The sequence below is a fragment of the Musca autumnalis genome, unplaced genomic scaffold (genome assembly GCF_047663935.1).
Source record: "Musca autumnalis isolate F117 unplaced genomic scaffold, ASM4766393v1 scaffold_4, whole genome shotgun sequence".
NCBI lineage: Eukaryota > Metazoa > Arthropoda > Insecta > Diptera > Muscidae > Musca > Musca autumnalis.
Window position 1 is genome coordinate 807,701 of NW_027411977.1, and position 23,907 is coordinate 831,607.

At 34.7% G+C, this 23,907-nt stretch overlaps 1 protein-coding gene and 1 long non-coding RNA gene across 17 annotated transcripts in view; both read left to right on the forward strand.

Annotated features, from left to right (window-relative positions):
* Window positions 1-9,822, forward strand: part of LOC141402082 (uncharacterized) — a 102,910-nt gene extending 93,088 nt beyond the window's left edge. For 15 of the 16 annotated variants that reach the window (XM_073982711.1, XM_073982713.1, XM_073982714.1 and 12 more), the window contains 2 exons: window positions 4,796-5,916; window positions 5,975-9,822. In XM_073982711.1, the coding sequence (XP_073838812.1) occupies window positions 4,796-5,916; window positions 5,975-7,444 (2,591 nt within the window). In that variant the 3' untranslated portion in view covers window positions 7,445-9,822. Of the gene's footprint in view, window positions 1-84; window positions 181-4,795; window positions 5,917-5,974 lie in introns of those variants that run through there. The other variant, XR_012412518.1, reaches the window with a different exon arrangement.
* A 2,335-nt stretch (window positions 9,823-12,157) lies between these two features.
* LOC141402083 (uncharacterized) lies at window positions 12,158-15,487 on the forward strand. The gene is made up of 2 exons (XR_012412519.1): window positions 12,158-13,065; window positions 13,493-15,487. It is a non-coding gene; the product is annotated as an uncharacterized lncRNA (long non-coding RNA).
* The last annotated feature ends 8,420 nt before the right edge of the window (window positions 15,488-23,907 follow it).

Sequence of the window (23,907 nt, forward strand, 5' to 3'; positions counted from 1 at the left end):
TGGCCTGGGATTCGAACCGCAGACCTTCTGAGTGCAAGGCGGACGTGCTAACCATTGCACCACGGTGACCCCAATTAAAATTAGGTACATACTTGTATGAAAAACTAGGAATATCCGCCGAGGATAATAAATACAAAGAGAAGAAATACCTTTCTCTTTTATTGCGAATCTGAAAAAAACGAGACTGCGGTGGAACAGAAGTTTTATCATAACAAGTAAAAAAGTGTCAGTCGGCTTTGCCGACAAATATATACCCTCAGCCAAAGTGAAGCGAAACTTTTACCTCCGGACAGATAGAATGTATTTCAGGTCTCTTCAGAATTTGGCCCTTTTTGGACATTTGAACTTGCCGACAATAATGTGGAATAGGAATTAACTGCGCTAAGACACAAATGTTGAACTTTTGTAGGGCAGGTACTCTTAGGGAGGACCTATATTGGCCATTTTAGAAGTTTAACTAAATTTTGATAAAATATTAGGAGATCCAAAGTGATATATTTTAAATATTGGGGAGAAGTACCGAAAGTTGTGGACCGGTATTGCCCATGTGACTAAGTTTGGATATAATATGACGAAGACCAAATGTTGGACCAAATCGGTTGAACAGTTCGAGAGTTATCGTGTTCTTCGACCGCCACATATGGTGACATAGGGGTTTTTTACACCTTTCGGGCTGTTTTCGCAAGAAATATGGACTTACCCCTGAAAAAAACTTTTACCGTCGTAATGGTGGTAGCGTATGCAAATAGCTTCAACAAAAATCCAAGTGATTCGATAGCAAGTCTTAAAGTGAACTTATCCGAAATTTTGTGTGAGAGGTACCAGAAGGAGTAGACAAATTTAGTCCATATTCGAACCTGATCTATATCTGGTAGATATATTAGGATGTGCAAAGTATGGATTACATCGGTCACTCCCTTCAAGAGTTATCGTGCGCAAAATTTTTCCGAACATTTCTGACGTTCTGTGGGGGAGGTACCTGAAGGAGTGGACCGATATAGCCCATCTTCGAATTTAAACTATGTCTTGGTAAAATATTACGAAGGCCAAATTTTGGACCGAATCGACAGATCCGTTCGAGAGTTACCTTGCGCTCCTACCACTACACAAGGTGTCATTTTCTCGGGAAGTATGGACTTGCCCCTGATGAAACTTGTACCTTCGTATAGGGAACAGTGAGTACAAGATGTTACAACAAAAACCAAGGCGATTCGAGAGCAGGTCCTAAACTGAACTTTTCCGAAATTTTGTGTGGGAGGTACTCGAAGGAGTTTACCGATTGAGTCCATATTGGAACCTCATCTAAGTCTGGTAGAAATTTCATAATGTGCAAAGGATGGACCAAATCGGTAACTCCCTTCAAGAGTTATCGTACGCACAAATTTTCCGAACATTTTCGAACTTTTGTGGGGGAGGTACCGGAAGGAGTGGACCGATATAATCCATCTTTGAACTTGAACTAAGTTTGTACAAAATATTACGAAAGCCAAATTTTGGACCGAATCGGCAGATCCCTTCGAAAGTTATCTTGCGCTCCAACCACTACACACGGTGTCATAGGGTTTTTTGTAACTTTCAGGCTATTTTCTCAGGAAGTATGGACTTGCCCCTAATAAAACTTACAGCATCGTATAGATGACAGCGAATACAACTTGCGTAAACAAAAATCAAAGCGATTCGAGACCAGGTCCTAAACTGAACTTTTCCGAAATTTTGTGTGGGAGGTACCCGAAGGAGTGGACCGATTGAGTCCATATTGGAACCTCATCTAAGTTTGGTAGAAATTACACGATGTGCAAAGTATGGACCAAATCGGTTATTCCCTACAAGAGTTATCGCGCGCACAAGTTTTGCGACAATTTTTGAAAATTTGTGGGGGAGGTACCTGAAGGAGTGGACCTATATGGCCCATCTTCGAACTTAAATCGAATCTGGACAAAATATTTCGATACCCAAAATTTGAACCGAATCGATTGATCCGTTCGAGAGTTATCGTGCGCACCAGCCAGCCAGACAGACAGACGGACAGACAGACAGACGGACGGACATTGCTAGATCTACTCAAAATTGTCTGAAACGGATATCGTACAAACATACTTGGGGTCTAAAACCATTATTTCGATGAGGCACATTTTTGGTCGTATCAAAGTGTAAATACCCTCTTTAGCCTAAAGGCTGAGGGTATAAAAACATCTTTCCTCCAAGCGTAGAAACAAAAAACAGCTATCAAAATTGAGAAAATCGCTTACAAAACAAATTGTCTTCGAAACATGATCTAAAATGTTTAAAAAAGTATTGTTAGCCCAGAAAACCCGTCACTGAAATTTTTAATTTGGTTAATAATTCTCATATACACTTTTCACATAGATGTAAAATAAATATTCAAATAAATCTCAAGTATATTTTATGAGTGTTGCATACGCAACACATGACCAGGATTGACTAAAAAGACATCAAAGATAATGAAGAAACAGTAATAACTACTCCATTACGCCCATCCAAATGCCCACTACAGCATAAGGAATAATTAAAACCAATGGCCAATAACAAATATGAATAGAAAAGTCAACGACAACAAATGTTTTTTTCATCGCCGCATCTAATTCCGAGATATGAGAGTCAAATAGTCGCTGAAGAGAAGTCGGGATGTCCCTTGCATCCTGAAGGTCACTGAATAATTATAGTATTAGGAAACGAACATTTATAAACAAAAAAATTGCGATATGGCCCGGAAATGGCGATCACAATAACCTCCGCTAGTTTTTGTCCAGTGGGTAGAGAATCGATTGCACCAACATATCCTAAATCATTATTATAGAAACTATTAGGAATAATCTTATAGTAAGGAAATCATTCGGGATACAGGTCTGAAACGTTGAGTGAATGTTTACGACGGTAAGTATTCGAAACATTGAGAATCCGAAATATATAGGAGGTGCTATCATATAAGGGTTATACCAAGATGTTGTTTATTTTCCCCAAAATTTTTTACTAATCACTGAGAAGACGACGGCGAGGAATGCACAAAAAAGATTAAACTACGAAATATTATTGGCGCAATTCAAATGAAGAAGTTGTTTTTTAAAACAAAAATGTATTTTAAGAGCAAAAGAAGACATCAGCTGAACTGACAGGGTCACCTTGTTATTGCATCATGATACATAGTCCCAATTTACATTGGGCAAGTTTACTTGCGGCAATTGTCATTTTGTAGGAGAGAGAGGTGAGGCATATGGTAACCCTTTGCCTCTCAGTACCCTCTCTCACCTACAAACTGACAATTGCCGCAAGTAAACTCGCCTAATGTAAATTGGGACAAATTTGTTCTATTCCAGAACTGCAAGAACCTACTTAGTTTTACTATTTTTATACCCTCAGCCTTTAGGCTAAGGAGGGTATATACACTTTGATACGATGAAAATGTGCTTCATCGAAATAATGGTTTTAGACCCCAAGTATGTTTGGACGAAATGTGTTTCAGACAATTTGGAGTCTATCTAGCCATGTCCGTCCGTCTGTCTGTCTGTCCTGCTGGCTGGAGCGCACGCAAGCTGTCTTTCGGTATTTCTACCGCAATGCAGAAGCGGCTGGAGAAACTCAGCCACTACATCCACCAAGAATTGTCGCTTACATTGAATTAAGTGATGATTATAACGACAGTATGATCGATTTACGCCAAATATTTTGTATTTTAACTTTCTGTCTTAATTTATTTCATTGATTTCATTAATATTATGGTTTTATTATTGTTTTTAAAATTGTATTCAAACTTAATTACATTTTTAGTTCATTTAATATTAATTCTTAAAATAATCTTATATAATAATCATATATTCAAAACTAAATTCAAACTTAATTACATTTTTATTTAATTTAATATTAATTTTTAAAATAATCTTATATAATCTATGTCAGACATATTAATATTCAGTTGTAATGAAAATTATTTATTGAAATGAAATTCGTCAACATTCTGACGAAACAAACTTTTGAACATAGAAGATGGAACTGTACAATCAGAATATGCAATTCATTTATAATAATTGTGACAAAATAATCAAATACAACCAGGCCTTGCTTTTCACCATTTTTCACCTACGGTCTACCTTATTTTACTATGGTCTTAACCAAGGCAATTTGAACAGATAGTGGCATCGAAATATTTGTAATATGTTATTTCAAAAAATTCTTTAATAACTTTCAGTGTATATAACACCCTTGAATAATTTATAAAGAAAATTAATTAGGATATTGGAAGAAATGTGTTTTCTAATTCTGTAGCTTTCAAAGGATAGTTTTCACGTAAGGAATCGGTACACCGCCTGGCTTTCTTGCTTTGCTTCATTTCAGACATAATAACAATAAAATAATAAAGAATAAAAGGACTCTTTTTATATCAGAAATAAAGCATAACAAGGAAGCCAGGCGCCGATGCTTCTTATGTACCGAGGTCTATAATTATTAGTTTCTTTTAACTGAAAGACTAATCACAAAATGGACCTTATAGATTAAGACATTCTTTTCCTTTACTAGCTTTTTTTCTTCAATTTTCTGCGTCATATTTAGGACAACTCTTTACACAATTTTTTCTTCTCTTTGTCTATTTTGGCGTCTGCATAAATCTGACGTACTTCTTCAAGTACTTTCGTTAAGCAGTTCATTTTAACACGTACTTAAATTACTTGTTAGGCTCTGATACGGCATAATTTTGGGAACCAATGCTCCGTTTTAAATAATCAAACTTGTATTCCATTATTTTTTTTTTAATACTAAATACATTTTTTTATTTATCCAGATGCCAGTATAAATTCCGAGTCGTCGCTCAATTTGGCTAACAATAACAACAGCACCAGTAACGATGCCCTCAATACCAACAACAACAATATGTCGGCTGTGAACACAATGCGGAATTCAATAAACTCCTTAAATAACTCCACCGCGAATAGTCTGCACGTTAACGGCAATGACATGATTTCACCGGTGGTGATGGCCAAGTTTCTGCAAGACGAACTGAAAGCAGGCGAAACAAAACACTGCGATACGTGTCAGTGTTCCAAAGATCTTACAGTACTAGCAGATATATCCCACTCATATTCTGTTTCCACGCAGACTCCATTCTCATTGACGAACAATAACAGCAGCAGTGGCAACATAAACGAAAGCTCAACACAACTTTGTCTGCGGTGCTATAGCAATTTGAATTCACCTTCGCGCACTAACAGCCCCTACACGAAGAACTTACTTAAATCCAGCGATTCGGTGATATCGGAAACAAAGAGCTCAGTATCAGATCTAAATGAGATTGACAAATTGTTTACGCCCGTTAAAAAGGACGACTTGATGGTCAACCCGATTTTAGGGCACCACCGATTGTACGACAGACCCTATGCACAGAGAAATGGAGGTCAAATATTATCGGGAGCAGCTAAACTATCGTACAATACTTTGTTGGACAATACGAAGTCGGTGAACAGCTATCAACGCCGTTTCATAGACGGTGGTGGAACAGCCTTGGATATTCTGGAGGGAAGGACAAAGAACACTTCGGCTGAAAAGTCCAAAAAGGTACATCACGACATCAACGGCAACGATGACGTACTCGATGAAGAAAAACCACTTTTGGGTCCAAATTCAAATGAAAATATACCCGTGGATGTTGCCGAGGATACGCTGAGTGTTAAGGCTAAACTTCGAACCGAAAGTTCTTGCGAGTTGAGAAGAGGCATTGAACTAGATCATATGAAATCGCCAACGGCCAGTACCAAAAGTGCTCTGGAAGCCTCTAAGACATCCATTGATGGTCTAGTCAAAACAGCAATGACCGGCAGTTTGTCAAGTGTCTGGAGCAAAACTAGTAGCTGTGAGGGTGCAAAAATGTTTGAGAACTTCAATAGAAATCTCATTAAAACTATTAAGGTGAGTAGAAAAATCCAAAGCTGAAGAAAGTCTTTGATGATCGATTTGTTTATTGCAGGCTGAAAATCCCAAAAACCGAGGACCACGTTTGTGCGCCATGCGCATCCAACAAAACGGTCAGAGCAATATTCTTCTGGACAATATCGAATCAATTGAGGCGGTTACACCCATTATTTATCGTAGACGGGAACGCCTACTAGATGAAGAACTTGATGATGGCAAGGACATCATTACATCGAAGGTTGCACTTGAAAATGTCCAACTGCAGCATCAACAGGCGGAACAAACGCAAAATGTCATAGAGACAGCAAAAGAGGCTGTAGAACTAGAAAACTCTCCGCCATTTTCAATAAAACCCTCTCCGAATACTGATGCGGATGCCGTAGTCAATGAAACGAATGCTGAAGCAGAATGCAAGCGGCCTCCGGAACACGATGCAATTGTGTTACTTACAAAAGATGAAAAGACTGATAAGTTGATAGTAGAAACCCCAAAACCCGAAAGGACCACGGTGGCACCACCACCTGTCACTTGTGATAACAGTTGTAAAAATTCGGCAGGTACCCAATACAGTTCCATAGCAGACAATATCGATTTCCAGGAGACAGTAATACTGCGGAGGCAACAACTGAGTCGAGTAGCCGAATGGGTACAAAACAATTCTAAGCAAATGGAAAGGGAACAACAACAACAGCAACAACAAATGGAGAAGCTAAACCATTGTGGCACATCGCCGACGGAGCATCAATTGTCACCGTTCTCTACGCTGGATCAAATCGATTCAGTGTCAGTAGAAAAAATGTCCTTGGATTCTGGCTACAAGACAACACCAAAGTTCCAACAAGTTACGAATTCCAGTCAAGACGACACAATTAAGACTTCAGAAGAATCGCTCTCGCCAAAGTCGGAGTCAAACAATGAAATCTCAACACAATTTACCCTAGAAGCAATGAATACTGCCACCGTCGCTACTCTTCCCGAGTCTCCCGTTGGACCAGCAGACTCTTCTTCAAATACTCACATCTACAGTACACCTCAAACCTATTATCGGCGAACATCGCGCTCAGGATTGCCAGTGGCGTATACTACATCAGAGATACAGGATTCTAGCTCACAGTGTTCCCAGATAATGGCAACAGAACAGCCAACATGTGATATAGTCAACTACAAGTACTATCCCAGTGATAGTGATAAGAACAGAACCTCGCATACAAATGCCCAAATCAGTCACACGGAAACCGTAGATATTGCCCAAATGGAATACAATGTCAAGCAATTTCTGTTGAAGCAAAACGAATGGTCTATGCGAACGACGACGACAACAGGTGTTCCGATTTCTTCCGCCACATATAGTCGGACCTCCATTAGGCCCATTAAATTATTTTCATCAAACACCGCTACTGGCTTTGGGCCGGGGAAAGGTGAACGAGTAATAAGTATGTCTAACGATAATAACGGAACCATAAAGGCCTTACATACCACACCGCAGGACATCGGCATACCACAAAGGACTGAAACGAATTTATAAGAAATTTAACGCTAAGAAGAATGTATGTATGTATTATGCGGCACAGATCCACATCCACCGTCGAATACTCCATCCATACAATTTCTATAATAAGCGATGTACACCAAACATATGTACATACATACATATGTACATCGAAAGTCAAAGAATATTTTTGAATAGCGTCAAACATTCCAGTCATTTCAATTTGACTTCCTGAAGAGGAGCTAAATATTGTTTTTTTTATTTGCCTTAATTTCGACTTATTGTGGATGTAATATTAGTTTAAGTGACAACGTCGAAGTATGTACACATATTCAAACATATGCACATTCATATGTAGACCCACTATTATAAATAGATGATTCTCTAATGTCTGCAAACTATCAAAATGATAAAGTTGACAATAAAATTGTCAATTGAATGCAAAAAAGACAAATAAACAAGACGAATTTCATACATTGCGTAATATGTTACGTTGTATGTACATATGTACAATGTACACGTTCAATGGTTTGCAAACATAAACCCCTATTAAGTTTACCATGTATGCCATACATGTCTGTATGATATATTTAAATAAATGCAAATTGAGATTATGCTAGTGCAGCTATATAGAATGTAAAACGAAAAATGTAAAAAACGAACTATAACCAAAAAAATCATTCCTATAATGTACTTTGATTCCATTAGAAGTGGCCTGGAAGAAATTACTTCTTTCGGCATACAAAGGAGAAACAACATATACACAAAGCCTATGTCTGTATGTACATTGATAAGACAAAGTTTTGTTTTTTGAAACAACCAAAATTTTCCATTTGATTCAAAAACCGTATATATGCAATTTTATGGCGACCACTAGAGGGATCTATGTTTCCACAGTAATTTGTATGGGCCGTAAAAAATTTTCATCGATTGGACCATAAATACGGATTTCAGAGAATTTACTATGGAAACAAATACCCCTCGTGTGGCACGGGTTAACGTTAACCAACCGCCATAAAATGTCATATAAAGGGTGATCCAACTAGAGTTACTTTTTTCAATAGCCTTTTTTGACTGATCACGGTATTATGTTATTTTCCTTGAGGAATGTGTTTCGAGTCAAATTTTGTTCAGCGATGGTGCCAATTGATCAGTAAATAAGGAAAGCATTTAGGTTAAGAGCAACCTAAAGAGATTCAAGAGGTGTCACTTCATCCAGAAAAAAACAACGTTTTCGAGTGGTTTGTCCGCTGGTAGAACCATCAACCCATATTTCTCAAAAAAAAAAGTCGGTGAGAACTTAACCTTCAATGGCGACCATGAAGGTGTCTCGGCTACATTTTGGTTTGAATTAGAATTTTCTGAGTTTTTTTACTTAAAAAAGTTAGAAACCTCTAGTTGGATCACCCCATCGCACAATTACCAAGGTAGTGCTATCACACCAGCTGTTCGAATATGAAGTGTCAAATCCCTTTATAAAAAAATATTTTTATTGTAATTTCCCCAACAACATAAAGACAATTTTGACATAACATATTCAAAATTTTACGATACCACTACCTTGGTAATTGTGCCATGGATCACTCTATGTAATGTTTTTGGATCAAATGGAAAACATTTATCGTTTCTTCTTATTAATTTATTTCCGTGGGTAAACGATGCTATAAGATTAGATTATCAGCTGAAGTCATTCCAGGCCACTTGAGTTGTCAAAGTTCAACTATAACCTACTGCATTTAGCAATGCCTCCATAGAAAAATTAACTATAAAAATGCCGCTAGTCTTAGTAAGCGATACTTGATGTACATACGTACAAATAATAAACTTACATACACCCATAAGTATGTACGTAAGCATACCAATTGTATATCCACACTTAATAGCGAAACCAAACAGCAATACCAAAATATAAATACCTTATCATTCGTTAGGTATAATTTAAAACTGAAAAGGATAATCTCAATCAAAGATGTAATTGAAAAATTCTCATTGTATTTTTATTTCATTGCATAGCAAATAAAGAAACTTGTAACACGAAATATTCATGTTGACCAGTCATACTCTCGCTCAGACATAGAATACAAAGCTACGTACATATATACTGAACACTTACATACAAACACCAATAATATACATACATACACTATCTATCCATAAGAGATGTACTTTAAATTAGATGTCTAAAACTTTATAACCAAAAATGCAGTACCTTCTTCAATAAAAATCAATAAAAAATGCAGTAAGTAAAATCTAAGTAAATGAAATCTAAATCAAATCCTTCCTTCAGAACTACCTAATGAATGCTAGACTACATGCCTACATACATAAATACATACCATAGAAACATTGTCTAATGAAATCCGATAATTATACATACTCTTTAGCTTCGACTTAATAAATGTGAATATAAACAATTATGCATTTTCTATTATTTGTAATAGTGTAGCCCAGTCACCGACATACAGTCAACAAAAAAAGTCTACATACACCCTATAAATTTCGAGTTTTGATGGTAAGGAAACATTTTTATGAAAATCCAATTACATAGTTCTATTTCATATCCCTAATGAACAAAATTAGATACAGCAAAAATGTATAACGGATAAATTTTATAAAAATTAAAAAAATAATAGGGAAAAGGTGTACGGGGTGTATGTACACTGAAATTAAATGTTGAGATTACCGTAAAATTTATGGAATAAGCAATACAAATTTTACATTTCATTGCTATATCGAACGTCTTTGGTTGTCCATGGTATCTTTTCAACAAAATAGGAACATATTTGTGGATTAAGTGCCGTTATTTAAGGCCAGACTTCGCGTATAGCTCTTTAAAGAGGAACCTTGAATATTTCAAAGCACCAAAATAAAGCACCACCAAAAAATGCATGAAATTTACACTCTGATCTGGTATTATGATCGTTAGGGTCACTTAAAGCGCTATAAATGTCAGATAATTTTACATTGCTGATTCAATGGATGCTCGAGGATTGTGTCAGACCTTATTACAAGGTAATTCCAAGGCTTCTGCACGTAATTTGCCCCTTGGAATGCTGTGAAACCTATAAACTTTATGAGAAAAGTCGGGAATTCGTATATTTTGCGAAGTTCAGGAACATATAATGTTTACAAGGACAACTTCAAAGCGATCTAGGATCTCAAAATTATCAGCCCCACTGTATTTTCTGGGGTTTTATAAAGTAACAAACTCAAAGAAATCTGCAAGGGCCCGCTTTAACAAGCTAATTGGGGTGCATGTACACTTTTTCCCTATTAATTTTGTAATTTTTATAGAATTTACCGTTATTCAAATAATGGAATATGTATAGTTTTGTTGTATTTAATTTTGTTTATTAAGGATATCAAATAGAACTATCGGGTATGTGATGAAAACCGAATCGACCGTTGATGATATATATAGTTTTGCTTCGCAAACGCCCCTTATTTGAATAATATTTTTAAAATCCATTTTCAATTTCATTAAAATATTCACCAAAATTAGAGATATACGATTTCGATTTATGGCAAAACGAGTCGAATCGTTTTCCATCACATACCTGTATGTACTTGGATTTTCATAAACATGTATGCAAAATTTATGCATTTTAAATATTTTCTTATGCAACCAATATTTCAATAATATGTACAAAAATGTTTATATGTACAATTTTTCTGTTTAAAATTCTTTTTAGACATGTAATTAAAATAGAGAAATGTATAACCACAGCCTCAACCTTCAAAATACCGAAAATCGTGAGGTATCGTTCTATGGTTCTACCGACAAACTTTAGGTTGAAAGTTGTTTACCCCCAAGGAAGACTTAATGCCAAATTTCAGCCATTTTGGCGGGATACTGAGGCCACAACCTTCTGAATAACCGAAATTCGGAGGTACCGTTTTATGGGGCTATATGAAGACGTGGACCTATACCGACAAATTTCAGATGGAAAGTTTTATACCTCCAAAAATGACTAAATACCAAATGTCAGCCATTTCGGAGGGATATTGAGGCCACAACCTTCAAAATACAGAAATTCGGAGGTACCGTTTTATGGGGGCTATATGAAGACGTGAACCTATACTGAGAAATTTGATTTGTAAAGTTGTATACCCCCAACGAAGACTAAATACCAAAATTTCAGGCATTTCGGTGGGATATTGAGGCTACAACTTTCAAAATACCGAAAATCGGGAGGTACCGTTCTATGGGGGCTATATGAAGACGTGGACCTACACTGACAAATTTCAGGTGGTAAGTTTTATACTCCCAACGAAGACTTTATACTAAATGTCAGATATTTAAGTGTGATGTTGAGGTCACAACCTTCAAAATGTAGGAAATCGGGAGGTACCGTTCTATGGGGGCTATATGAAGACGTGGACCCATGCGGACAAATTTCAGGTATAAAGTTTCATACCCCTAACGAAGACTTAATACCACATTTCAGCCATTTTGGTGGGATTTTTAGACCACAAATCCTTGTATATATTTTTGCATATGCTCATTTTATGCAAATATGTAAAAAAATGTCAGAATATGCACGATATGCAAAATATGCAAAAATTTCTGGGCCTACTTTGTTTTATTTTGTGATAAAACGAGTTTCTGTCTCTCCACGACCATCCTAACCATATATGCATTTGCATAGGATTCCGCTGTCTAGTTATATCACTCTTTGAGTAAATGAGCTATATGTTTTTGTGGGATTATAATACACATAAAACACATGTTCTCAAGCGAGAGACTTTTTAAAACATTTTTAAACGAATTTATGACGGAATGACTATCCATCATTTTTCATTAAAATCGAAATTTTAATTTTGCCAGCTAATTTTTTTTTAATTGATATTTTATAATTCCTGTTCGCTTAAGAACAAGATTGTTACGTTTTTAATGATCCCACAAAAAAAAACTATGCAAAATTTAAAAAAAAATCCGAGTGAAGCTCTCGGTGGTATTTTAGATGATACAAATTTTCTACAAAAGTTTAGTAGATTTCTTGTAAAAAAAATACATGAACATTTCATGTTTAAGTTCAATAAAATTTGATTTGTTTTCAATACATATTTCTGTAATTCAAAATTATTTTTAAAATTAACTTGGAGTGAGTGTAGCTGTGTAAATTTGGGCACATTTATAAATAAAGTAGTTATAATAAATGACATTTAAAAAATTTGGTCAAATTATTTAATTAATCTCTTTCCATATTTGTGATATTTATGAACCGTGTGTCTAATAGATGAAACCCAACTCTAACAATGTTATGATGTTGTATTGGAATCGTAACAGTCTAATGAAAGTTGCAATGTTGTATGTCGTCAATACGTATTGTAAAATAAAGTATTTAGCTTTCTTTGTTTTTCAATGAGTGATGTCATAAAATATTTTAGGTGTACAAATGAATCATAAATATTTCCCTCCGAATTTATCCCCACGGAAAATAATTTAAAAGGGTGAAATTGTTCAAATTTTAATATATTAAAACGTGGAAAATATACTAGAATCACGTAGAATCGCGTAATCGACAAAAATATTCTGTTCTTGGACATAAATACAGAAATAAAAAATTCTGAAATTGGGGAAAGGGAACAAATTCCGCACGGAATTTTTATTCAGATTGTCGCACACTTTTTAGAAAAAAGAAAGAAAACAATTGGTATGTTCCAGAACTGCAAGAACCTACTAATTTTGACAATTTTTTCCGATAACATAATGGAAAAAATGTTATCGTAGTAAAAAATAGTAACTTCCTGCAGGTTCGGGAACAGACCAAATATTAGTAATTTGTACATTTTATACATACACACATATGAATATATTTACTATATTGTTATACTGGATCAAGTAATCATGTTCATAAATTATATCTTAATTTTAGCGATTTCTGTCGATAAACAAAAAATGAGTTGGGAAATTCCGCTACAGGAACACTTTATAGAAAAAAGAAAGAAAACAATTGGTATGTTCCAGAACTGCAAGAACCTACTAATTTTGACAATTTTTTCCGATAACATAATGGAAAAAATGTTATCGTAGTAAAAAATAGTAACTTCCTGCAGGTTCGGGAACAGACCAAATATTAGTAATTTGTACATTTTATACATACACACATATGAATATATTTACTATATTGTTATACTGGATCAAGTAATCATGTTCATAAATTATATCTTAATTTTAGCGATTTCTGTCGATAAACAAAAAATGAGTTGGGAAATTCCGCTACAGGAAAAAATATAAATTACGGATATTTGTATTAAATTCACAATGGCAAATAACATTTGGTATTACTTAAGAAAAAATTCCTCGGAAACAATTTGTGATTGACAAAAATACTTTGATGTGATTATTATTATTCTGAAAAATTCAAATGTATGTATTTGAATATTTAAAACTAAAAAAATTAATGAAAAATATCCCAGAAAAATCTATTAATTTTAAATTTTTGATAAATTTATTTAGGAACAAAATCTTCAAAATTTCCGATTTCCGAGTAGATTCTTACGGGTTCTGAAACAAAGCAAATATTTTGTGTGTGTGTTTGTTTAAATCAATAAATAAATAATTTGTTTGTCCAACCATATAACAATTTCGAAGACATCACCTAAAACAAACGATGCCGTCACTTTATGTATACGTGTATGACATACTAATCTAGATTAAAAATCGTTGGACCGCTCACTGATTTACATCCACGGATCTGGTTAATTTTTAATAAATTGTTCAATTGAACTAGTTCGTTCGTGAACTACACAACTTAAGCCTGAACCGACTAGAAATTTGGGGTGGATTACTGACATCGAATTGAGTAAGAGACCTTAACATGTATAAATAATTTTCGGCTCATCTGAAGTTTTGATCACCAGCTTCATAGTTATCCCGTTTGCATTTTACTTTCGCGTACAAAAATATTTTCACAGCATTTTGGGTTAACATTTTCTCAATTATTTATTTGCCTAGGTAGTAAAGAATAATATAATTATAATCAAAAATCTATACAGATATCTAAGAACGGCTTCATTTTTATAAATTCTTGGTCCAATTATAATGAAACTAAAACCATATACACACATACATACATATTTATGATATAAGGAAATGAATCCTCAATTATTTCCATATAACCAACCACCTTGTCGTAACACACATACATATTTATTAATCAAATCATATACACCATGAATGTATTTACATATAACAATCATATACATTCATCCGAAAATATACATACATATTAATCTATTGTAAAGAATTACTTCACTGGATTTATATTCGGGTTACAACGTTCACACTTTTTCTCCAATCATCGCTTACACATATTTTACCCAATTTCTAACGTCCCACATCAATATTATTTGGAGATGTCTACTATTACTAATTAATTATTCAATAACAATGGAAATTGGACACAGATCTTTGTAATTATTGCTATTGTTAATTCTAAATTAATTTGCAATTCCAATCGTACAAAATCTATCAAATAAAATGAAAGGAAACAACTGCATAGCAATAAAAACACTACAAATGAAAGAGAACAGATCGTAACAATTGCCTATTTACTCTAAGCTTACGTTTACGTTACTTTATACAGACATACATATTTATATACATAACTAAGAAAATATACATATTTGCTATTTGTTGTTTATGTTGTATCTTATATCTATTATGGCCTCATATTATTCTTATCTGTAACTTGTTTCAAACAAATCACGGTAAAGAAAGATTCTATTTAATTTAATTATAAAACACAATAAATCTAAATGAAAGCAACTATTTATTATACGAACTTAAATATAAATACCAATCCATATAAAGAGACATACTTAAATCCGTTTGTGTGTTTTTACCTGTACTTAAAAAGAAAATAATTCGGAATACAACTCCCTCAACATCACCGCCAGCAGTAACAAGTAAAATGGAATATTTACATCATTAATGTATAATTGCATAAATCTCGTTCGTGAGATTAGAGAAAACTGAAGCAAACTTAGTAATATGCGAATGTATGTATATTAACTTATAAAAATTAACATAACAAAACAACAATAAAAAACAATACTCTCATACTTATAAAATCATGCCGTGTTTTTCATTATCTTGAAATATTATCAATATTGATTTAAGCTTTTGCAATTTTTGTAATGATTTGGATAATCTGGCAGCCACAGACGATATTGGAATATGTGTAGATTTGTATATACATGTGTACATATCTAGTCATTTGATATAGGCTGGATCACGGGACCTTAACGAAACCTTTCTATGCCCCTGGCGTTATTTTTGTCTTCACCCTAATATTAATCGGCTCTGCTTCTTATCTCCAAATATAATTTGGTCATCTAATACGCCTTGAACCTTTTGGGTTTATTCGAGGGATGTCCTTTGTTTAATTCCTGTTTCATGTGATCATTGTAAAAAACAAAGCATTTTCTTTTGTAAGCTTAATATCAAAGTTAAATATATTTTACTTTCAATTTCGTATGCTCGTGTGTTCTAATTTTGTGCTGATAAACGCTTTTGATGCACGGGCATTATTAGGTATGCCTCTAAAACGCAAAATTTTAAAAATTTAATTAACCACTTAACCGAGTGACATACTAAACAAATGTCGCCATCATTACGTTGGGGTTTATTTTGCTACCGTTGAAAACGCGATGTTGTTAGCCCTTAAAATCGAACACAGGCAGGTGTGCATTGCAACCCTGGTGGCACGCTCGGTCAAAATCTTGTAACAATTGTTACACATTTTAGTGGGCACTGTTTTTTGACAATTTATATATTTGAAGCAACCAGGGTTTCGGAGTCGGAGTCTACGAGTCGGAGTCGAGCAATTTTGCTGGAGTCGGAGTCTGAGTCGAAAAAAAATAACTCGACTCCGACTCCGGGCAAAATTTTTTTCACGTTATAGAAGTATACCATAAAATTTGGAACAGGAAAATTTTTTTAAAAATCATTATACCCTCAGCCTTTAGGCTAAGGAGGGTATATACACTTTGATACAATGAAAATGTGCCTCATCGAAATAATGGTTTTAGACCCCAAGTATGTTTGGACGAAATGTGTTTCAGACAATTTGGAGTCGATCTAGCCATGTCCGTCCGTCTGTCCGTCTGCCTGTCTGTCCTGCTGGCTGGAGCGCACGATAACTCTCGAACGGATGAACCGATTCGGTTCAAATTTTGGCTTTCGTAATATTTTGCCCAAACTTAGTTTAAGTTCGAAGATGAGCTACATCGGTCCACTCCTTCCCATAACTCCCCCACAAAAGTTCGAAAATGTTCGGAAAGTTTGTGCGCACGATAACTCTTGAAGGGAGTGACCGATTTGGTCCATATTTTGTATAGCGTAAACTTTCTACCAGAGTTATATGAGGTTTCAATATGGTATCAATAGGTCCACTCCTTCGGGTATCTCCCACACAACATTTCGGAAAAGTTCAGTTTAGGGCCATCTCGCGAATCGCTTTGATTTTTGTTTTAGCAACTAGTATTCACTGCCCTCCATACGACGGTACAAGTTTCATCAGGGGCATGTTCATACTTCCTGAGAAAATAGCATGAAAGTTGCAAAAAACCCCTATGACACCGTGTGAGGAGGTTGGAGGGCAAAATAACTCTCGAACGGGTTTGCCGATTCGGTCGAAAATACGGCCTTAGTAATATATTGTCCAAACATAGTTTAAGTTTGAAGATAAGCCATATCGGTCCACTCCTTCAGGTACCTCCCCCACAAATGTTCAAAAATGTTCGGAAAAAATTTTCGTACGGTAACTCTTAAAGGGAGTGGCCGAATTGGTCTATACTTTACATATCCTAATATATCTACCAGATATAGGTCAGGTTCAAGTATGGACTATATTTGTCCACTCCATCCGGTACCTCCCACACAAAATTTCTGATAAGTTCACTTTAAGACCTAATATCGAATCACTTTGATTTTTGTTGAAGCAACTTGCATTCGCTGCCTCAATTACGATGGTAAAAGTTTTTTTAGGGGCAAGTCCATACTTCTTGAGCAAACAGTCAGAAGAGTGTAAAAACCCCCTTTGGCACCATATGTTGTGGCTGGAGATCCACTTCCATAACGGTCAATGTCGATCCATTCCTTTTAGTATCTCTTCCGCAAAACTTTTGATCTTTAATCCCAATCAAAATTTTTGTCGGTTCAAACGCCCAACATTTGTAAAACCCCCAAAATACAGACGTATTTTGGAAAAAAACTTGTTTCAATATACACAGGCTGAGGGTATATCTCTGTCGGCAAAGCCGACTGATACCTTTTTACTTGTTTTTTATTTTAAAAGAAATGTGTAAGAAGACATATGTATATGCAAACGGTATATTATACTAAGTTAAAGGACGATTTACAGGATATTTACTACCCTCTGAAGTGTAGTCTATTCATCCCTATTTTGTTGATCCAATTGATTCTTTACATTTTTGCAAACAAAAGTAATGCTCTATGACAATCGAATTAAGATTGGACCTGTAACCTCTTTCGTCAGAAGTCTTACTGCTCTTCTCACAAAGGTCTATTGGTATTCTCATCCAGTTTTGTATGAGAAGTCATCCTTGTCATCTATTAAAGACAGTGTGGTCTCTATGGGAAATCTTACTGAATACCCTGTGGCACAAAATGGAATTCAAAATCTAGGGGTGGAAAAATTCCTTTTCGGATTGAAAGCCCCAATTGAGAACCCCAAAGGATCCCATAGCTGAAATTTCTGTCTTATGACATAATGAATTTTTTCATTGACCCCCATTCATCATTGAGAACATAGCTTTATATCTCAGTGAGGAACCTTTCTTTCTATATACTCGATGAGGGCTTTAGATGTAGACATTCAAATAACATGATCTGTCCGCCAGGAACAGATATAGTTCATGTGTATCCGAGTTTTCTACACAATCACATACGAAATTCAATGAAATATATAATCATAGTTTTCTTGAGAAAGGATCGGGTAAAAGTGATAAAGAAGTGAAAACATGGCAATATCGATTTCTTGTCCTAGTGGACCGACCCTACATAACATTTTCCTAGCAACATTTTTGTAGAATATTTTCATGCACGAAATCTCATCGTGCGCTAATTTTTCAGTTCCCGAAAACTTCCATCTGCCTATGTGCTGGGTAGAATACACACTATATCTCAAATATTTCCACACCAATGTTCAAAATGTGTATAAGTTTCAGAAAAAAGTAGAATGTATAAATATCATAGAATGGGTAGTCAAATTTTTAAGTCGGTCGGAACAATATTGCCCTAGTGTGGGCGTTGGATTGGAACAATTTATTTTATTTTGTTTGCAGCATAAACTGTGTTTTTCTCGAAATCGGCCACAAAAATATATGACAGTTGGTTTATTAGTTTTCGTGCTAAAGTTGGCACCCCACAATGCTTTAATACAAATAGTGTTTCGTAGACGGCCTCAAAACTTCGTAATATTTTTCTCTTTCAGATGAAGAAAACAAAACTGTCAAAAAGTTACGTAGTTTTCTCGGAAAAAAATCAAGAAAAATGGCTGTTATTGAGCTTTATAACTGGGGATCTCTTTTTGAGGCTAAGCACACTAAAATGTTGGCTTACATCTAGTTTGAAACTTGGTCATGAATTGCCTATAATTGTTTTGCATGTAGTAAGCTTTCACTTATTTTGAAAGCTTAACGATTTTCTCACGCGGAAGAATTCCATCCAGAATATACTCGTGCAAAAAAGGAAAACTGACAAAAACGTTCTAAATTTGCTAATTTTCAATGTAAGATTCGGCAGAAACAGTATTGATATGTTCGAATGTATTCGAACGAATGTTCTTTCTAATGAATATGTAAGGAAAAACTAACACATTAGCCTTTATAGGAAAAAGTTAACAATTTGTGCAAATTTTATTCATTTTTAGTGGTATAGGATTTTACTCTCGTAGTCGACCCGGAGTCGGAGTCGGAGCCGGAGTCGTGAAAAAAAACTCGTCTGGAGTCGGAGTCGGAGTCGAGCCAAAAATACCTCGACTCCGAAACCCTGGAAGCAACACAATATGGGCTTTAGCTGAAATGAACATTGTCCATATTTACATTAGACAATTTTCCTTGCGGCAATTATCAGTTCGCCGCACAGTAGTCGAAATCACTGACCTAGCGGCGCCAAATTAATAAGTTGGAAACGAATGGAAATATCGTTCTGAAATTTTGCACAAACTCAGTCTGTGTCCGTGGGTAATAATGTATTTAATATGAACAACATCGGCTAATATTTTGGTATATCCCCCATATACGGTACCTCCTGATATTCGGTATTTTGAGGATTTAAGCCACCCTTTCCTTCCAAATTAGTTATACGTTGGTACTTAGGGTTTCTAGTGATCACTAAAGCTTTCCACCAAAAATTGTGGACATAGGTCCACGTTTGGGTACCTACAAATCAACGAAAAAATTGCAATTACCATTTCAATTTTCCAAAAATAATTTAGAGTGTCTACTACTCCTCCCAAATTGCTTTAAAAGCGACTATTCGCACGACATACTATGAAGTAAAACGAATAAAAACAAGTAAAAAAGTATCAGTCGGCTTTGCCCACAGAGATATACCCTCAGCCTGTGTATATTGAAGCAATTTTTTCCCAAAATACGTATGTATTTAGGGGGTTTTAAAAATTTTGGGCGTTTGAACCGACAAAACTGTTGATTAGGATATAAGATCAAAAGTTTTGCGGAGGAGATACTAAACGGAATGGATCGACATTGACCGTTATGGAAGTGGATCTCCAGCCACAACATATGGTGTCATAGGCGGTTTTTACACTCTTCGGGCTGTTTGCTCAAGACTTGCCCCTAAAAAAACGTTTACCATCGTAATTGAGGCAGCGAATGCAAGTTGCTTCAACAAAAATTAAAGTGATTCGAGAGCATGTCTTAAAGTGAACTTTTTCGAAATGTTGTGTGGGAGGTACCGGATGGAGTGGACAAATATAGTCCATATTTGAACCTGATCTATATCTGGTAGATATATTAGGATGTGTAAAGTATAGACCAATTCGGCCACTCCCTTCAAGAGTTGCCGTACGAACAATTTTTCCGAACATTTTTGAACTTTTGTGGGGGAGGTACCTGAAGGAGTGGACCGATATGACTTATCTTCAAACTTAAACTATGTTTGGACAAAATATTACTAAGGCCATATTTTGGACCGAATCGACAGATCCGTTCGAGAGTTATATTGCGCTCCAACCACTACACACGGTGTCATAGGGGTATTTGCATCCTTCAGGCTATTTTCTCAGGAAGTATGGACTTGCCCCTAATGAGACATGTACCGTCGTAAACGGGGCAGTGAATACAAGTTGCTATAACAAAAATCAAAGACATTCGAGAACAGGCTCTAAACTGAACTTTTCCGAAATTTTGTGTGGGAGGTACCCGAAGGAGTATACCGATATAATCCATATTCGAACTTGATTTATGCCTAGAGGTAGTATTACCATATGCAAAGTTTGGTTCAATTCGGTTACTCCCATCGAGAGTTATCATGCGCACAAGTTTTGCGACAATTTTTGAACATTTGTGGGGGAGGTACCTGAAGGAGTGGACCCATCTTCGAAATTAAATCAAATCTAGACAAAATATTTCGATACCCAAAATTTGAACCGAATCGATTGATCCGTTCGAGAGTTATCGTGCGCACCAGCCAGCCAGACAGACGGGCAGACAGACAGACGGACGGACATTGCTAGATCTACTCAAAATTGCCTGAAACGGATGTCGTACAAACATACTTGGGGTATAAAACCATTATTTCGATGAGGCACATTTTTGGTCGTATCAAAGTGTAAATACCCTCTTTAGCCTAAAGGCTGAGGGTAAAAAAAAAATTGTTCTATGCCCTAATTTTTTCCTCTATCAGACTAGTCTAATATGGGGCTACCCTGACTAATACAGGACTTCCCATACATCATTAAAGTTTTTGTATGTACTCTAGACATAACCCTTAATGATTTTTCATACTCATTTGTTGGAGAATAACTTCAAAAACTAGAAAGTTATAGCCAAATTACATACAAAGGAACACTAATTACGATCATGCCAAAATTACGTCAGGACCAACATTCTTTCTATCGGAATCAATGACAAACCTACTGAAAACGATAGAAAATAAATTGTTCGGAATACTAAAATGGTATAAAATCCAACAATTTGACAATTGTTATTGTGGTGCATCATTTTAAATGCTCAATTTAAAAATGTCATTTTTTTTGTTTGTATACCATCTTAAAGATAACATTTCGCACTACAAACTTCAAAAAAAAAAAAAATTAATTCGTTTCGAATTTATCAGCGTTTACATTTTTTAGTTCAGGTTGCATCATTTGGAGACAGTCCAACAATACAACACCAACAAAATTAGCTTCGTTCCAGTACTTTTTTAATGATAAAAGTGTCAAAAGAGCAAACTGTCGAAAATGAGTCCAACATGCAGCGTAGTCAGTATTGGGGACTTTTCCCCAAGGAATTTTTTTCTGAAATAGGGAAAAATAATTCGACTTGGGGAATTGCGGAATTTTTGGGTAAATCTGAAAAATATTTGGGGATTTTTGGGGAAATTCTTTTTTGAGTAATTATTTCAGATTATCTGAACTTTCTTAATAGTAGCACACGGGTAACGCACAAATAACATGTGTCATATACTAAATAGTCACAGTCGGAACAATTTATAACAGCTTTGAAGTGTTATCATGCGGTTCGGCAACTGATCGTGCACTAGAACAATGCGTTGAATTGAAATGCGATTTTTCATAATTTCAACTGCTGAATGGGACTTAACTGCCAAATGATTTCTGGATTGAGAAGCAATGATGAAACTAAACTTTATTTAAAATTCATGGTTCCAATTATAAAAGAGACAAATATGCTTAATAAAATGCACTCGAATTTTGAAACCATCTATAACTGTCAAATAATCGGTTGCTTGGTAGTGTTTTACCTTTGGGAGCCGGAGCCATGAATCTAGGCTTTACTTTTGGAAACAAAAATTTAATGCTTGGATGAGTCAAAAATTATTAATGTTTAAAAGACCTGTGCCAAATATCTTAAACGCTTGTTAATACAAATGCTGAAACGGATGTACTTTTTTAAAACATACATGCAATTTGCTGCAATTCATTGGGTCAACCCAATTTTAGTTCTATAAGAACATATTTAGAAACAGTTGACAACCCAAAAACCTCCATAGGTTTACGAATCGCAATGGATAAAATTATCCTTGTAAATTGAAAATACATAAGGCCTGTCCGATAACTTCGCAAGTAAATAGTATTTGCAAGTACTTCTCATTTCACTTTGTTATCGAACAGCATTTTATGAAAATTTGTACAAATTTTGTACAAACTTTTGAGTTATCGTACAGACCTATATTTGGAGATAATTCTGCTAATGATTTAAACACATTTTGGTGAATTTTTGTATACATATAAAGCAGCAGCGTCAACTCCATTTCAAGAAATTGCAGATAATGGATGTGTAGAAAGAGTTTTTTTCTATTATGAACTCTACACCATTTTCACATGTAATTCGAAACATTCCAGTTGTAATTCGTAACATTTAATTTGTAATTCGATTATTCTATTTGTAATTCGTAACATTTTATTTGTAATTCGAATTATTCCATTTGTAATTCGAATTATTCCATTTGTAATTCGAATTATTTTATTTGTAATTCGAATTATTCCTTTTGTAATTCGAATTATTCCACTTGAAATTCGAATTATTCCATTTGTAATTCGAATTATTCCGTTTGAAATTCGAATTATTCTATTTGTAATTTGAATTATTTTATTTGTAATTCGAATTGTTTTATTTGTAATTCGAATTATTCCACTTGTAATTCGAATTATTCCAATTGAAATTACAAATAGAATAATTCGAATTACAAATGGAATAATTCGAATTTCAAATGGAATAATTCGAATTACAACTAAAACAATTCGAATTACAAATAAAATAATACGAATTACAAATAGAATAATTCGAATTACAAATAGAATAATTCAAATTTCAAATGGAATAATTCGAATTACAAATGGAATAATTCGAATTTCAAATGGAATAATTCGAATTACAAATGGAATAATTCGAATAACAAATAGAACAATTCGAATTACAAATGGAATTCTCGATTTACAAATAAAATGTTACGAATTACAGATGGAATTCTCGAATTACAACTAAAATAATTCGAATTACATCTGAAAAAGGTGTATTAAAAGTATAAGAATAAATACTTTACGAATGTAAAAACAATTTTATTAAATTTCAATGTACAAATTTGAATGAAGTATTATTTAGTACTAACTTTTTGTTGACGTTTTCTCATTTTTAACTCACTTATGTAAAATCAAATGCATGAAATAAATTTCAATAGTAAAATAAAACTACTTTTGATTTTTTCTTTGCAATTATTAGTTAAAACATGTTCGGGGATTTTCTTGGGGAAATTCAATAAAATC